The sequence below is a fragment of the Periplaneta americana genome, chromosome 16 (assembly GCF_040183065.1).
Source record: "Periplaneta americana isolate PAMFEO1 chromosome 16, P.americana_PAMFEO1_priV1, whole genome shotgun sequence".
Classification (NCBI taxonomy): Eukaryota; Metazoa; Arthropoda; class Insecta; order Blattodea; family Blattidae; genus Periplaneta; species Periplaneta americana.
This window is the reverse complement of record NC_091132.1, coordinates 63034812-63050312: the sequence shown is the minus strand read 5'-3', so window position 1 is coordinate 63050312 and position 15501 is coordinate 63034812. Positions and strand designations below refer to the sequence as shown.

General features: G+C 35.6%; 1 protein-coding gene across 3 annotated transcripts in view; it reads left to right on the top strand.

Annotated features, from left to right (window-relative positions):
• The window catches only part of RhoGEF3 (Rho guanine nucleotide exchange factor 3), a 717495-nt gene that overhangs the window by 355043 nt on the left and 346951 nt on the right, over positions 1-15501 (top strand). The window contains exon 1 of one of the 3 annotated variants that reach the window (XM_069849418.1): positions 10439-10885. The exons of the other annotated variants lie outside the window; for them this stretch is intronic. Within the exon in view, the coding sequence (XP_069705519.1) occupies positions 10848-10885 (38 nt within the window). The 5' untranslated portion in view covers positions 10439-10847. Of the gene's footprint in view, positions 1-10438; positions 10886-15501 lie in introns of those variants that run through there. 3 annotated transcript variants of the gene reach the window in all.

The window sequence follows — 15501 nt, the reverse complement described above, 5'->3', positions numbered from 1 at the left end:
CAACGATACGACGAGGTTAGCGAGAGCAGGTTCTTGCGAAGGATCATTTTGTTCGTAAAGCTTGTGTCCTTATGTTGTTAAAGTCCTTTGCTCTTTGTACTGAAACCAGTACCGGTACAAAAATGTTCCGAATTATTCGTGTATGTCTTTTGAGTGAATGAGTTGTTAGAAAAGAACAGCAATTGAGAGTTCGTGATTATGAAATCATGTAGGAAGAGATTAAATTATTTGAATTATTGAGTAGGTTACGTGCCGGCACCGGGTTTCCCCTTCTCCCTTCCTCATCTTCATCATCATCATCATCATCATCTTACCCATTCCTTACACTACACTTACACGAATACTTAAACATACACTCAGTAGTACACATAATTCTCCACAGATACACATCATGCCGAAGTAATGTGCAACTTGAAAAGTGGTTCGCAGTCCTGCCATCTATTCGCAATATACGGAACCCGAATCGTAAGTGAAGTGCTTCGGTTAAGTGCAGACGTGTTCATTATCATCTTATTATCATTTATTATGTTAGTCACCCTCGGGTGCGGTAATTCGGTACTACTTGCAAAACGTTGTTCTACTACTAAATAATTACGTACTTAAAAACATTATATTTTATAGATTCGTGGGGATCAGAAGATTTGTTCAATCTTTTTTTACTATTATTTAATTGGTTATTTTACAACGCTTTATCAACTACTATGGTTATCTAGCGTCTGAATGAGATGAAGGTGATAATGCCAGCTAAATAATTTCAGGATTCAGCGCCAAAAGTTGCCCAGTATTTGCTGTTAGTGGGTTGAGGGAAAACCCCGGAAAAAATCTGAACCAGGTACAGATGAGGAGGCGAGACCTGGCATGTGAGCTGTGCGAGAGGAGAAAGAATAAGTTATCAGAAAGAGAGTTTGTTTCATGATGGTTAATATTATACGAATCTACCAACAGGCAGACTAAAACTTATTTTCCTCTTCTATACTCATTGGTGATACAGCCACGGTACATGATAAGGTCACAGGACAGGTCTTACCTCCTCTACTGTAACTTGTTCCAACCAGGATTTCACGGTCAGGCATCTATTCGTTACCCACAGCTGTAGACCGATTTGTTCAATCGAAGACGTACTAAAATAAAACCTTAATAAACCAACCAACTACTTTAGTTTACTTCAGTTTAGTTTACCTTTGTTTAGAGAGACTGGATGTCAGTTAGTGACATTAATTTCGGAATTGAACGAATGAATGAGCTGTTGATGACATTGAGTTAGTGAGAAATTGAGCGATTACGTGGATAAGTGATTACTAAGTGAACGTGAGATGTATGGCCAAAATAAACAAGTTACTGTTTTAATGACTTGATAAGAAATGAATGTGGAGATACGAAGTGAGTGAAGTAGAAGTTTATTGAGTGAATTTGCGAGAAATGAATTCTGAGCAGACAAATGAGTTACTGATTTATTAAGTAGTGGATGTGAAGGAATAAACAAGCAAGTTAGTAATTAATGGAATAGCTACAAAAGAGTGAATATATGCGAGACCGAGTGGGTTGTTAAGAAGTGACTGAATAAGAGTATAAGCCCTGTTTAACAAGGCTTGTTTCCTTACCATTTGATACAGACTATGAGATTGAAAAAAAGGGCCGATTCAATTTTGCATGTAACGCAACCATATGGAACTCGAGGAAGTCTTCATTTGATGGCGATGCAGCTCCACGTGTCAGTCTGCTGCTGTGAGAAATTGCGTTTTAGTACTTGATAGTGAAGTGATGGAGTTGAAATTGCTTTGTGCGCGAGTCTCTGGTGCGATGCGCAGATTTTAATTCTGTGCGGATTAGAAATGAAACAGGCCTATACGGAACTTGAAGGGTAAAGGCTGGTTCACAATAAACTGAGAACGGAAACTACAACGAGAACGAGAACGGAAATATTGTTAAATAAATGTATTTAAATGTGAGCATTCACAATTAACGAGAAGCTTTCGGGAACGGGAACGTGAAAATTAATTGTGAATGGCCACATTTAAATATATTTATTTTAACAATATTTCCGTTCTCATTCTCGTTGCCGTTTCTTTTCCCTGTTTATTGTGAATCAGCCTTAAGAGGTTGAGGATATTGTGAATCAGTTTTCTTTAATCTTGCTATTATTTATATTTATTTGGAGATTTTCAAAATATCTTCTATATAAATGAAATACGATGATAATCATTACCACCACAATCATCGTCGTCGGCGTCGTCGTCTTATTCGCTATTATCTTCTCCGTTAATGTTAAGACACATTCTCTCACTTGATCTCAGAATTTTCTTCACTAATATTGGAAATTCATAGATCGTAGATATATTTATATATTATTTATATTTATTTGGAGATTTTCAAAATATCTTCTATATAAATGAAATACGATGATAATCATTACCACCACAATCATCGTCGTCGGCGTCGTCGTCTTATTCGCTATTATCTTCTCCGTTAATGTTAAGACACATTCTCTCACTTGATCTCAGAATTTTCTTCACTAATATTGGAAATTCATAGATCGTAGATAATTGCAATAGAAATTTCATAATAGCCAATATACGTCACTGTAGGTACGTCAAAAGAAAACCACAATTCAAGTCACACAGAGTTGGGTTTCTGGCGCCTAGTCACCCCTCTTGAGTTGTGTGGATATAAAGGGAAAAATTGGGACGATGTCGGGTCTAGTTCCTGGGTAGCTCAGTCGTGTGCTAAGCGAAGGGTCCTGGGATCGATACCAAGCCCTGGAACAGTTTTTCCCTTGAAATTATTCACAGGGAGCTTTACCTGAAAGCCAGATTTGCATAAATGAACACAGAGTTTAATCATCATCATCATCATCATCATCCTTCACGAATTAGGCCTCTGTAGACCTGTTTCGGCCCCATCTAGCAGTCTTCTTAACGGTCTTCCTGGTCGACGATGTCCTCTAGGTTTATATTGCATCATAATTTTTGGGATTCTTGAATTTTCCATTCTTCTTACATGATCTAGCCAATTGAATTTGTATCTGGTGATTTTTTCTTCTACTGACTCTACTTCTAATTGTTCTAAAATTTCTTCATTCCTTTTTCGGTCTAAAAGAGTATATCCTGCTGTTCTCCTGAAAAATTTCATTTCCGTTGCTTTGATTCTGTTCATGTCTTTTTTCTTTAATGTCCAAATCTCGCTTCCGTATAGAAGGGTGGGTAATGCTAGTGTATTATATATTTTTATTCTTGTAGATTTTTGTACTAATTTAGCTTTTAATGTATTGTTTATTATTCCTAGAATTTGTGTAAATTTGGTAATTTTCTTATTCACATCTTTTTCATTTTGATAAGATATTTCACAACCCAGATAATTGAAATTTTGCACTTGTTCGAGGCATTGGTTATTGTGTATTATCTTACTTCTCACTGGGTCTTGTCCTAAAAATGCCATTACTTTTGATTTTTGCGCTGAAATTTCCATCCCAAAATCTTTTAATATTTCATTTAATGTATACAATCCTCTTTGTAAATTATCCTCTGAATTGGAAATTATGACTTGATCATCGGCATAGAGTAAGGTATTTAATGTTAGAGCACTGGTTATTTTGATTCCTGATGTGTAGATTTGATTCCATTTTAAAATAATTTCATTTATATAAATATTAAATAAAGTTGGTGATAGTGGACAACCTTGTCGAACTCCATTATTAACTAATTTTCTTTCGGATATACAGTTATTTATTTTGACACTTATTTTGCTGTCCATGTAGATTTCTATTATATTTTGGAATAGCAAATTTGGAATATTTTTTTCTTGTAATATGTCGAATAAAAGGTCTCTTCGGACTTTATCAAAAGGTTTCACAAAATCAATAAAAGCTATATGGGTTTCTAAATTAAATTCTCTTCTTTTTTCCAACAATAGTTTGATACTAAATAATGGATCTACACATGATCTTCCTTTTCTAAAGTCATTTTGACACTCCAGAAGGAAAGTTTCAGCATGTTTTTTTTAATTTTTCATTTAAAATCCTACTAAATATCTTATAACATGTGTTGAGGATACTAATCCCTCTATAGATTTCAACATTCTGTTTATCTCCTGTTTTATATATGGGAATAATTACACTATTTTTCCATTCTTCCGGTAAAGTGGCAGTCAGATATATTCTGTTTAGAAATCTTAGTAATCTTTCTTGAAATAGATCTCCTGCATATTTATACAATTCTGAATTTAGGTTATCTTCTCCAGGTGATTTACTATTTTTCGTCTTCTTTAATGCTTCTTGTAGTTCTTCTTTTGTAGTGCATTGTTCATCTGGGTTTTTTGTGTCCCAGAATTTTGAATCAAAAGTAGGATTGTTCCATAAGTTTTTGTAAAAGTCTAGGAATGTTTCTATTTTGGGGCAAGGGTTTATCTTGGCGGATTCCTTTATGTCTCTGTTCATGTATTTTAAAATTTTATATGTATTGGGTTTCATTTTATAAATGTCAGTTTCTAAAAAAGATATAAACTTTTTCCATGATTGCCTGTGTCGTTTTCTAATTTCTCTGTTAGCTATCGCCCTTTTATGTTTATAATCTATTTCATCATTAACGGATTTTGTTTGAAGGTATTTTCTATAAGCTATATTTTTATTTTTTATGATCTCCTTAATTTCATCATCCCAAGATCTTAATTTTTTCTTTTGTGTGAAAGCCTTATATTTTCGATGCTCTCCGTGGCTGCCTGTGATATTTGAGTTTTAATATTTTCCCATTCTTTGTGAATGTCTTCATCTTCAGGTATTTCCAACATTTTTCGTTCAAGTCTTTTTTGATAAAGCCAGCGTACACTGTCGTCATGGATTAATCTAATTTTGTAACGCATTAATTCTTTTTTGGGGGCATTTATCTTTGTTAAATGTAGCCATCTTGGTGTATATCTCACTTTTGCTAATACAAGGTAATGATCTGATCCAATGTCACTTCCTCTGAAGACCTTGACATCTAAAAATAATTCGGATAATTTTCTATATGCTATAAAATAATCTATGATAGATTTTGAGCCACGTGCTGACCATGTATACATATGAATATCTTTATGGTTGTAAAATGAATTCATGATTTTCATTTCATTGTATAATACAAAATCTCGTACTTTTTCTCCATTATTGTTTATGGTAGGTTCTCCAAATTTTCCTATGGTATTTTTTATTTCGATGTTGCCTATTCTACCGTTTAAATCTCCGGCTAATAATATGTAATTATTTTTATTTACTTTATTCAAAATTTCTTGCAACTGGGCATAAAACAATTCAGTTTCTTCAACTCTTCCTTCCTCTGGAGCATAAAGACTAAAGAAAGTTAACACAGAGTTTAATTGATAAAGAAATATTTAATTTCATTTAACGAAACAATAATTGTGCTTTCCTTTACAATAGATATTGGTAACAACCTGTAATGTAGTCAATTAATATTTGAGGAGAAAAATTCGCTCCGGCGGCTCCTCAAATATTAATTGTCAACATTACAAAGATTATTCTGTAGGGCAAATTAATAAATCCATAATATTCTTATAGCTAGCAGTGCATCATAACTGCGGAATCCCGGCCAAATAAGTCACTCAACTGAGTGCGCTCCTAGTATAATGGCAGTTGACACTAGACATATACGTCAACATATATGCCTAACTTGGAGTCAGACCACAAAGGGAAACACTGAAGGAGGAAGATTCGATCCGGTCCTGTGGGTTGAATTCGGCGTAGCTCAGTGATCAGAGCGCTTGGTACGTAGAACCAAGGACCCGGGTTCGATCCCCGGCGTCGGAGCGAATTTTTCTCCTCAAATATTAATTGTCAACATTACAGAGATTATTCTGTAGGACAAATTAATAAATCCATAATATTCTGTAATGTAGTGCAGGAAAGGGTACATACGTAACGTCTTGGTTTCATTTGAGCAAAATCATGAAGTAGCTTCTTCTTCTTCTTCTTCTTCTTATTATTATTATTATTATTATTATTATTATTATTATTATTATTATTATTATTATTATTCCTTGGCGCTACAGTCCAAACTTAACCCTGGCCTCTTTAATCCTTCGCCTCCATTCCTCTCTGTTCCTTGCCCTTGTTTTCCAACTTCCTATACCTAACAAGCTCCTTGCATCCTCTCGCACTGCGTCCTCCCATCTATTCCTCGGTCTTCCTCTACCCCTCTCCCCCAAATTGTGTGTTCCAATGCTTTTCTTGGAGCCCTTTCTTCCTCATCCTAACCACATGACCAGCCCACTGGAGAGTCTTTAATCTAATAAATACAGATAGTTTAACTTCTTTGTATAACTTATAAATTTCTTTATTAAATCTTATTCTCCATTCTCCCTTTTCTTGTTTTGGTCCATATTTTCTCCTAATATTTTCCTCCCGAAAGCATCCAATTTTTCTTCTAATATTTTTGTGAGTGTCCATGTCTCACATCCATATGAAGTAATAGATCGAATAATTGTTTTGTATAATTTTACCTTGTTACTTCTGTGAATCATTCTGGACTTTATTAAATCCAATATGCTATAATATGCCCTGTTTGCCTGAAGAATCCTTCTATTTATTTCATCATTTATTGAGTTAATTATTGAATTCAGATATATAAAACGTTTAACCATTTCAATATTAAATTTCTTCTAAATTTATTTCTTCCATATCTTCATTCCGTTTCCGTGTAGTTACTCTCATGCCCTTTGTTTTTTCTCTATTAATACACAATCCTATTTCCCTAGCATTTACTGTTAAATCCTGGTAAACATCCTTAAGTTTTTGTTCCGAACTTGCCATAATATTGACATCATCTGTATACGCTATTATTTGTGTGGATCTATACATCAATGATGAGTTCATTGGTACTAATACTTGTACTTTCCGAATAACATATTCTAATGCTAAATTGAAAAACAATGGTGCCAGTCCATCCCCTTGCTTTAAGCCTTCTTTAACATCAAAAGTTTCCGTTAAATTTCCTTGGATTTTAACCTGTGCTATTGTATCTTCCATCGTGATTTTAACCAATCTTATTAGTTTATTAGGAATTCCCATATAATTTGGTTCTATTTATGGAGTCATAAGCTTGAAGTCCACGAACAGTTCATAAAGTTCAATGTCATACTCTTGATTTCTTTAGCACTTATAAACGTTGAATATTGTATTATTAAAAGTACAGTTCTCTTATTTTTTCTTAGTCGTATTACTGAACTATTATTATCTTAAACTCGGGGGCAATGGGTAATTAGTGAATTTCCTTCCATAACTAAGGCCCGTAACACACTTGAAGAGTTTTCGCTAGCGAGAAATGTGTTGCGAGAAAGAGGCGAAGAGCCTTCCTCCACACATTTGGCGAGTTCTCGCTATCACAGGTCACACCTCGCTATGATCATCTATGCACTGCCTTCATGCAGAAAGCATTTATCTGATTATAGTAATGACTCGTTGGGGGAATTACTATAGGTTATGTATTTACGTATATTGTCGTACTTAAATATATAACCTGTAAGTATATTGTCGTACTTTACAAATTACGTACGAATGCTGTGTTGAATTCTTAATATTCAGATGATGAGGAAATGGAGTTACATGAACATATTTTGTTCATGAAAAGAAGAAGTAGGCCTAAAATTGAAGCCAGAAATATCTGAAAATCACATTGTATCTTACGAAAATAATGGCGAGTTTTGGACACTGGTTTCGATTTGAATGATGATACGTTTAGGCGTTATTTCAGGTTCAGTGGACCACAGTTTTTTTTTTTTTTTTTGCCATTCATGATATGATAGAGAATTCTTTGCTATAGGCTATTCTGATTAAAATTACGCAAACTGTTAAGACATATAGATACATTATTTAAAATGTTTAATCAATACTATTAAATCTCATCAAAATAAAATATAGCCCTATTTATTTTCAGATAATCTGATACTTGTCTCCAGATTTCTTCTTTAAGTTTCGTGTTTTTATAGTTTTCATCCCGTGTATCATATAAATAGGCCTACTGGTGACATCGTACAAGTTCGATAAGTTTCTGACTGCAATTATCAGCCATCTTTCCTCATTTTCAAATAAAAACAATACAATTCATCGCCGCCTGTGATATCTTTTTCTACATTCAATCGTCATAAAGAGTATAAATGTCAAACATCTTTGATAAATGTGTCAAGAAAATTCGCTGAGCTACCGATTCCAGCGAGAAATTCGCGCAAGGTTTTTGCCTCGAGAGAGAATCTCTTCCAGTGTGTGGACGTCCATTTGTATCCATGTTATCAATTTTTTAATTTTCTCGCAACACATTTCTCGCTGGCGAAAACTCTGCAAGTGTGTTACGGGCCTAAATCAGGTATGATATTATTTTGCACTGCATAGATGTAATCGTCCTCAGATTGCGGATAGAGGAGACGGTCTCCAGATATGGAGAATAGCTGCGAATATATTGAATAAGCAGTCGTGGACAGCCGATAAGGGGTGGTTCTCCAGCTTGGGGGTTGGGCGAAGGGCTAACAACCCATCACCGTAAAAAACAGCTTGTTACGAAACCTAACAGTAAGCCTCGGAATGGGACTGATTCTCCGGCACGACCACAGCAAAGGATAAAGGTTATAAGATTTGGTACATGGAACGTAACTAGTCTTTATAGAACAGGAGGGGTAACATTAGTAGGAAAATGCACTATCACCTTTACTTTTTAACTTCGCTCTAGAATATGCCATTAGGAAAGTTCAGGGTAACACAGAGGGTTTGAAATTGAACGGGTTACATCAGCTTCTTGTCTATGCGGATGACGTGAATATGTTAGGAGAAAATCCACAAACGATTAGGGAAAACGCGGAAATTCTAGTTGAAGCAAGTAAAGCGATAGAGTTGGAAGTAAATCCCGAAAAGACAAAGTATATGATTATGTCTCGTGACCAGAATATTATACGAAATGGAAATATAAAAATTGGAGATTTATCCTTCGAAGAGGTGGGAAAATTCAAATATCTTGGAGCAACAGTAACAAATATAAATGACACTCTGGAGGAAATTAAACGCAGAATAAATATGGGAAATGCCTGTTATTATTCGGTTGAGAAGCTTTTGTCATCTAGTCTGCTGTCAAAAAATCTGAAAGTTAGAATTTATAAAACAGTTATATTACCGGTTGTTCTGTATGGCTGTGAAACTTGGACTCTCACTTTGAGAGAGGAACAGAGATTGAGGGTTTCTGAGAATAAGGTTCTTAGGAAAATATTTGGGGCTAAAAGGGATGAAGTTACAGGAGAATGGAGGAAGTTACACAACGCAGAGTTGCACGCATTGTATACTTCACCTGACATAATTAGGAACATAAAATCCAGACGTTTGAGATGGGCAGGACATGTAGCACGTATGGGCGAATCCAGAAATGCATATAGAGTGTTAGTTGGGACGCCGGAGGGAAAAAGACCTTTGGGGAGGCCAAGACATAGATGGGAAGATAATATTAAAATGGATTTGAGGGAGGTAGGATATGATGGTAGAGACTGGATTAATCTTGCTCAGGATAGGGACCAATGACGGGCTTATGTGAGGGCGGCAATGAACCTCCGGGTTCCTTAAAAGCCAGTAAGTAAGTAAGTAAGTATAGATGTAGTAAGCTATACTGACGCGCAACGCAAACGCATTCAGTTTTCACGTAAATACAATACGCACTTCTAGATACTCGTAACACAAGCCACATGAGGGGGATTGCTATGAATCCGTGGTTTCCCCATGCAGAGTGATCTGGTTGCTGTGACTGTACCGGGAATGTGGCCGGCCACCTCGCATTGTGCCGCACTCACAATGGGTTATCTGCAGACCGCGCCAGGTGAGGGTTTGCTCCTCGAACAGCTGTTCCCCGCACCATTCAATACCTCGTGAATGGAAAGCAGTCTGGATTCTTTTTCGAGGAGGAAGTAAACGTTGATCAGTGTAGCAGTGTACGTGGTGCGTGATGTGAACAACGCCGGCCTGGCTCCGTGGGCAGTTTTCGTTTCATAGCGCTTTTTGAATCGTCTGTTAATATCCGTTGTGGAATAACTACGAAATAAAACTGAATGTTTGTGTTATTACCATTGGTGGCAGACCAAGAATATAATGCATTCCTTTGGATTTCTTTCTCAGAAAGCATTTCAAACTTAGTAATTTTAATCGCGTCACCTTGAGGGACATAATATAACCTCTCTGTAACGGATATATTTTGAAGAAGAAACAAGTGACTGTTTCTGTGATCATTTTGTGTTTACTTGTGTTTTGTGGGTATCAAATACCTAGCATTTTAAAGATGAAATTCTGATTAACTCAAGATGACATGGGCCAAACTTATTTGTTGGTCTTCAACATACTACGGCGAATTTTAATTTAATTGTTCTTCTCTGAAACGAATTCACAGTGTCAGTGAGTGTGGAGAAAATGCAGTTTATTTAAACTGTGGAAAAATTAGATTTTTAAGGATAATTGGACTTCTAAGTAAACATGATAACACTGTGTGTTCAGTGATGTGCTGTGGTGTAAAAGTTATATCGTGGAAACAAAGATCGTAAAACAACTTCAACCTCTTCATAATTGCCTTCTCTCAAAACTGTGTCTGTTGTCATAATACGTGCTGTTTGATACTGAGAAAATTCTCGTTTTTAGAAGACAGTGAGTACTGGAAACAGAACATTTTCTTGAACTTCGAGTTTTATTTGCCACTTAAATCGAAACACGCTCATATGTGCTCATGTTACAAAAAAGTTCTATATTGTAAGCGAAATTTTTACCGCATATTATAACACAAAATATGACGATGCTATTTTGAACGATACATTCATCTCTGAAGATTGAAGTCCGTCTTTTTGGAATGGTTGAGGATACGGGGTTAACTAGAATGGCGACGAGGTAAGTTTCTTCAACACCGTAAATAAAATATTTGATATCCTCAAATTACAACCGACTTTCTACGCAATAGACCTTCTAAGCCACTGTTTACGGGAACAGTTATCTCGCTTGTTTACTATTTGTGTGGACATTTTTGAGTGTCTATGGTGATGATGATTATTATTATTATTATTATTATTATTATTATTATTATTATTATTATTATTATTATTATTACTATTACGAATTAACCTCTTTTAATTTGAGGAAATAGTTTATTATCAATTTATTTTTAAAATATAAAATTCTTTGGCACGTTTCATCCTCATTCAAATCGGGAATGTAACAGTTTTTATCCACGATCGTATAATAATGTATATTTCTAATATGTGATAATTTTTCAGACCGAACGAGTTTGCTCAGAGGTAACATTTCAGATTTGTATTCGGGAGATCCTGGGTTGAAACCCAATAGCTGACCAATTTTACTGAGGCTTTTCATGATTTCAAAGTCAAATACCGGTTGCAAATTTAAATACCTTGATTCATCACCGCCTGTCACCAATATCATACTACCATCAAAATCTAAATTCAGTATGTCTACATGGATACAAGCCATCTATAAGTTAACACACGAGAATAGAACAGAACTAAAAAAAATAAGAAAAAAAAAGCCTACTGATATACTGAAAGATTCTACACACGCGAAATGACCACAGTTGTTAAAGCGTGTAGGCTATAAATAAACTTTGAAAAAATAATTGTTCAGTACGTTTTAGTGGCAGAATAAGGAGTGCAGTTAGCGTGTAATGATTAGTGAATGTAGTGATGTTAAAAATATTAGTAGTGGAGAGTGTATTTAGCAGTATAACATACCTTTTCACAGACTTTTGATTGTATATTTTCTTGTTCTCTCTCTTATTTGTTGTCCTTGACTTCTTTCGCTTATATTTCTATTCTGTATTTCTTTAGTTTATCTGTCAATAAGTTTTGTCTTTATATATAGTTTTTTTCTGTAACTATCATCGGGTGAAAACTCATTATTGTAGTTAATAAATATTCATCAATCCATACATTTTTAAAATGGTAGATAATTGTGGAGATTCACTTCACCATCGATTTTCGAATCTTTTCTGAAAACCCTCAATTTTTATCCACTTTTTCAAAAAAACTTAGAAAAAAAAAAAGTAGCGAGATAACCTAACTTAAATTTCGACTTTGGTATCAATCTGACAAACACACCAATCTCTCTTACCTTAATAGGTCGGAGATGGATGCCTAAGACGAAATATAGGTTATGTTAGGTCAAGGACAGGGAACTCGTATTGTAAACAGAGCAGTAAGCATAAGTATCTACATACAACAACTACTAAGGTGGCGGGAGAAGCTAAGCTCTTTGAGAGAGGATTTTCCCGTCGCTGGGTTAGGTCATCTCGCTACTTTTTTTTCTCTAAATTCTTTTGAAAAAAATGAGGTACATTTTTTTTGGAAAAAAAATCGAAAATCGTTGTAGTGGTTCTCCACAATTACCAAATAGTAAATTATTATAATTATTTTTAAATAGTCCACACCTGTGGAGTAACGGTCAGCGCGTCTGGCGGCGAAACCAGGTGGCCCGGATTCGAATCCCGGTCGGGGCAAGTTACCTGGTTGAGGTTTTTTCCGGGGTTTTCCCTCAACCCAATATGAGCAAATGCTGGGTAACTTTCGGTGCTGGACACCGGACTCATTTCACTGGCATTATCACCTTCATATCACTCAGGCGCTAAATAACCTAGATGTTGATACAGCGTCGTAAAATAACCCAATACAAATTTTAAATAAATGTATTATCATTCATTGCAATCCATAGATCATAGTAAACCATTGTCACAACAGCGTAATAATATTTATATGTACAATAAATAGGTCTATGTCTAACCAAGTCAAGAACCGTACTAGACCAAAACAATATGACTTCACTGACTGATCGGCGATTGATTGAAAGCTAAAGCCAATATACGCTATAAAATGTAGTTCCATAAATATTTCATTATAACTATTATGTGAAAGCAGACTCCGTAGAGCTGATTATAAACAGAAGACATACGGTATCAGGAGACTGCAGAAGTCTCCCTCAGCCTATTTTGTTTGCGTACCGTGAAACGAGGAATTTTAAATCGAATCGAACTTCAAAATTATTTTGCATCGAAACGATACATTTACGGACATGGGATCCCAATCAAAACTTTATCTACTTAGTCCCTTCTATAACCTCTAGAGTTTGTAATAGGAATTATGAAACACACTGTATTTCCCTAGATGGAATGAAATCTAAATTCGTAGATAAAAACTCTACCACTAGAGTCAACAGCAAAGAACTGGAATGTTAGGTATATTACATATCTGTATCGGATTTGTATGTTAAGTTATGAGTAGTTCACCTTAATACTAGTCTATGCACATATATGAAAATATTAAATAACAGTTAGGCCTATTGTAACGTATATATTAATGTATGTACATATTATATTATATGATATTCTTATTGAATTTGGTATTCCCAAGAAACTATTCGATTAATTAAAATGTGTCTTAGTGAAACATACAGCAGAGTCCGTATAGGTCAGTTTCTATCTGATGTTTTTCCAATTCACTGCGGGCTAAAGCAGGGAGATGTACTGTCACCTTTACTTTTTAACTTCGCTTTAGAATATGCCATTAGGAAAGTTCAGGATAACACAGAGGGTTTGGAATTGAACGGGTTACATCAGCTTCTTGTCTATGCGGATGACGTGAATGTTAGGAGAAAATCCACAAACGGTTAGGGAAAACACGGAAATTTTACTTGAAGCAAGTAAAGAGATAGGTTTGGAAGTAAATCCCGAAAAGACAAAATATATGATTATGTCTTGTGACCAGAATATTGTACGAAATGTAAATATAAAAATTGGAGATTTATCCTTCGAAGAGGTGGAAAAATTCAAATATCTTGGAGCAACAGTAACAAATATAAATGACACTCGGGAGGAAATTAAACGCAGAATAAATATGGGAAATGCGTGTTATTATTCGGTTGAGAAGCTTTTACCATCTAGTCTGCTGTCAAAAAATCTGAAAGTTAGAATTTATAAAACAGTTATATTACCGGTTGTTCTGTATGGTTGTGAAACTTGGACTCTCACTCTGAGAGAGGAACATAGGTTAAGGGTGTTTGAGAATAAGGTGCTTAGGAAAATATTTGGGGCTAAGCAGGATGAAGTTACAGGAGAATGGAGAAAGTTACATAACGCAGAACTGCACGCATTGTATTCTTCACCTGACATAATTAGGAGCATTAAATCCAGACGTTTGAGATGGGCAGGGCATGTAACACATATAGGCGAATCCAGAAATGCATATAGAGTGTTAGTTGGGAGACCGGAGAGAAAAAGACCTTTGGGGAGGCCGAGACGTAGATGGGAGGATAATATTAAAATGGATTTGAGGGAGGTGGGATATGATGATAGAGACTGGATTAATTTTGCACAGGATAGGGACCGATGGCGGGCTTATGTGAGGGCGGCAATGAAACTTCGGGTTCCTTAAAAGCCATTTGTAAGTAAGTAAGTACATATTATATATTAATTGTTAAATTTCCTTTGAAGCCAAACCTGATTTGAAACGGTTAATCAATATCTTAGCAAGGGAAAATAAATTTTGCAGCGAGACGTACTGCGTGTGGTAGCATCAGTGATGAAACTTCTTTCGAAAAATAAATTCTCTCAAGATCTTGGAATTCTTAGCTGCCTTGCAGTTTCCGAGTGACTGATGTCCATAGAACTATCAACTTTTAATGAGGAAACTCTGGATGTGAAATTAAAGGAAATGCCGACTTTTCACTGTTGGCTTGGTTTGCAAAGTAAACTGCGAACAGAATCCAAAGACCGCAGATCCCGGACGCCACTCCGTCTGCGAGCAAAGCAAGGAGTTCTACATGTAAGCTATTGTAATGTTTTTCAAAACTTCTTTTATGTTTCCGATGTCGACTGTGGATTAAAGTCTCAGATGTTTACTTAAAAGACATGGCGTAATTGAAAAGCGATTCCCTAGATGGTAGACCTACATGGTTGTCCAAATGCTTGTGAACATTAGGATCTAACGAATTCCTTTCATGCTCAAGAAAAGGAAATATTTAATGGCATGTTGTATTGAAATTTCAACACTTCGCATTGTAATCTTATCTGGTGTAGGCTACAGATATTTTTCAGTTGTTAACGTTGCGTTAGTTGATAACCCGTCATTGTTCTGATCTAAGTAGGGCCGTGACATCGATATATTTGTATTAGTCTGAGGTGAACATAAGACGCCGGTCAGAATGTAGTCGGTGTTTCAAGTACAGGCAGCGGAAGCGAATTTGACACACGCCTAAGCAAACACGTTCCGTGTTTTGTATAAGATTATTGCGTGTTACAAAATCAAGACAATACAATCATTGTATACAGGTGGTTAAAAATAACGTTTACAACGTTTCACGGATGATAGAGGAGGTAAAAACAAACATCTGTTTTAAGTGACAAAACTTTAGCAGATGCGCCGTTTTGCCACTAGATGGCCTGAAGGAATAGATGACTTGACTTCCGTCACAACACACACTGGTTAGTTCTGTTTGTGCACGAC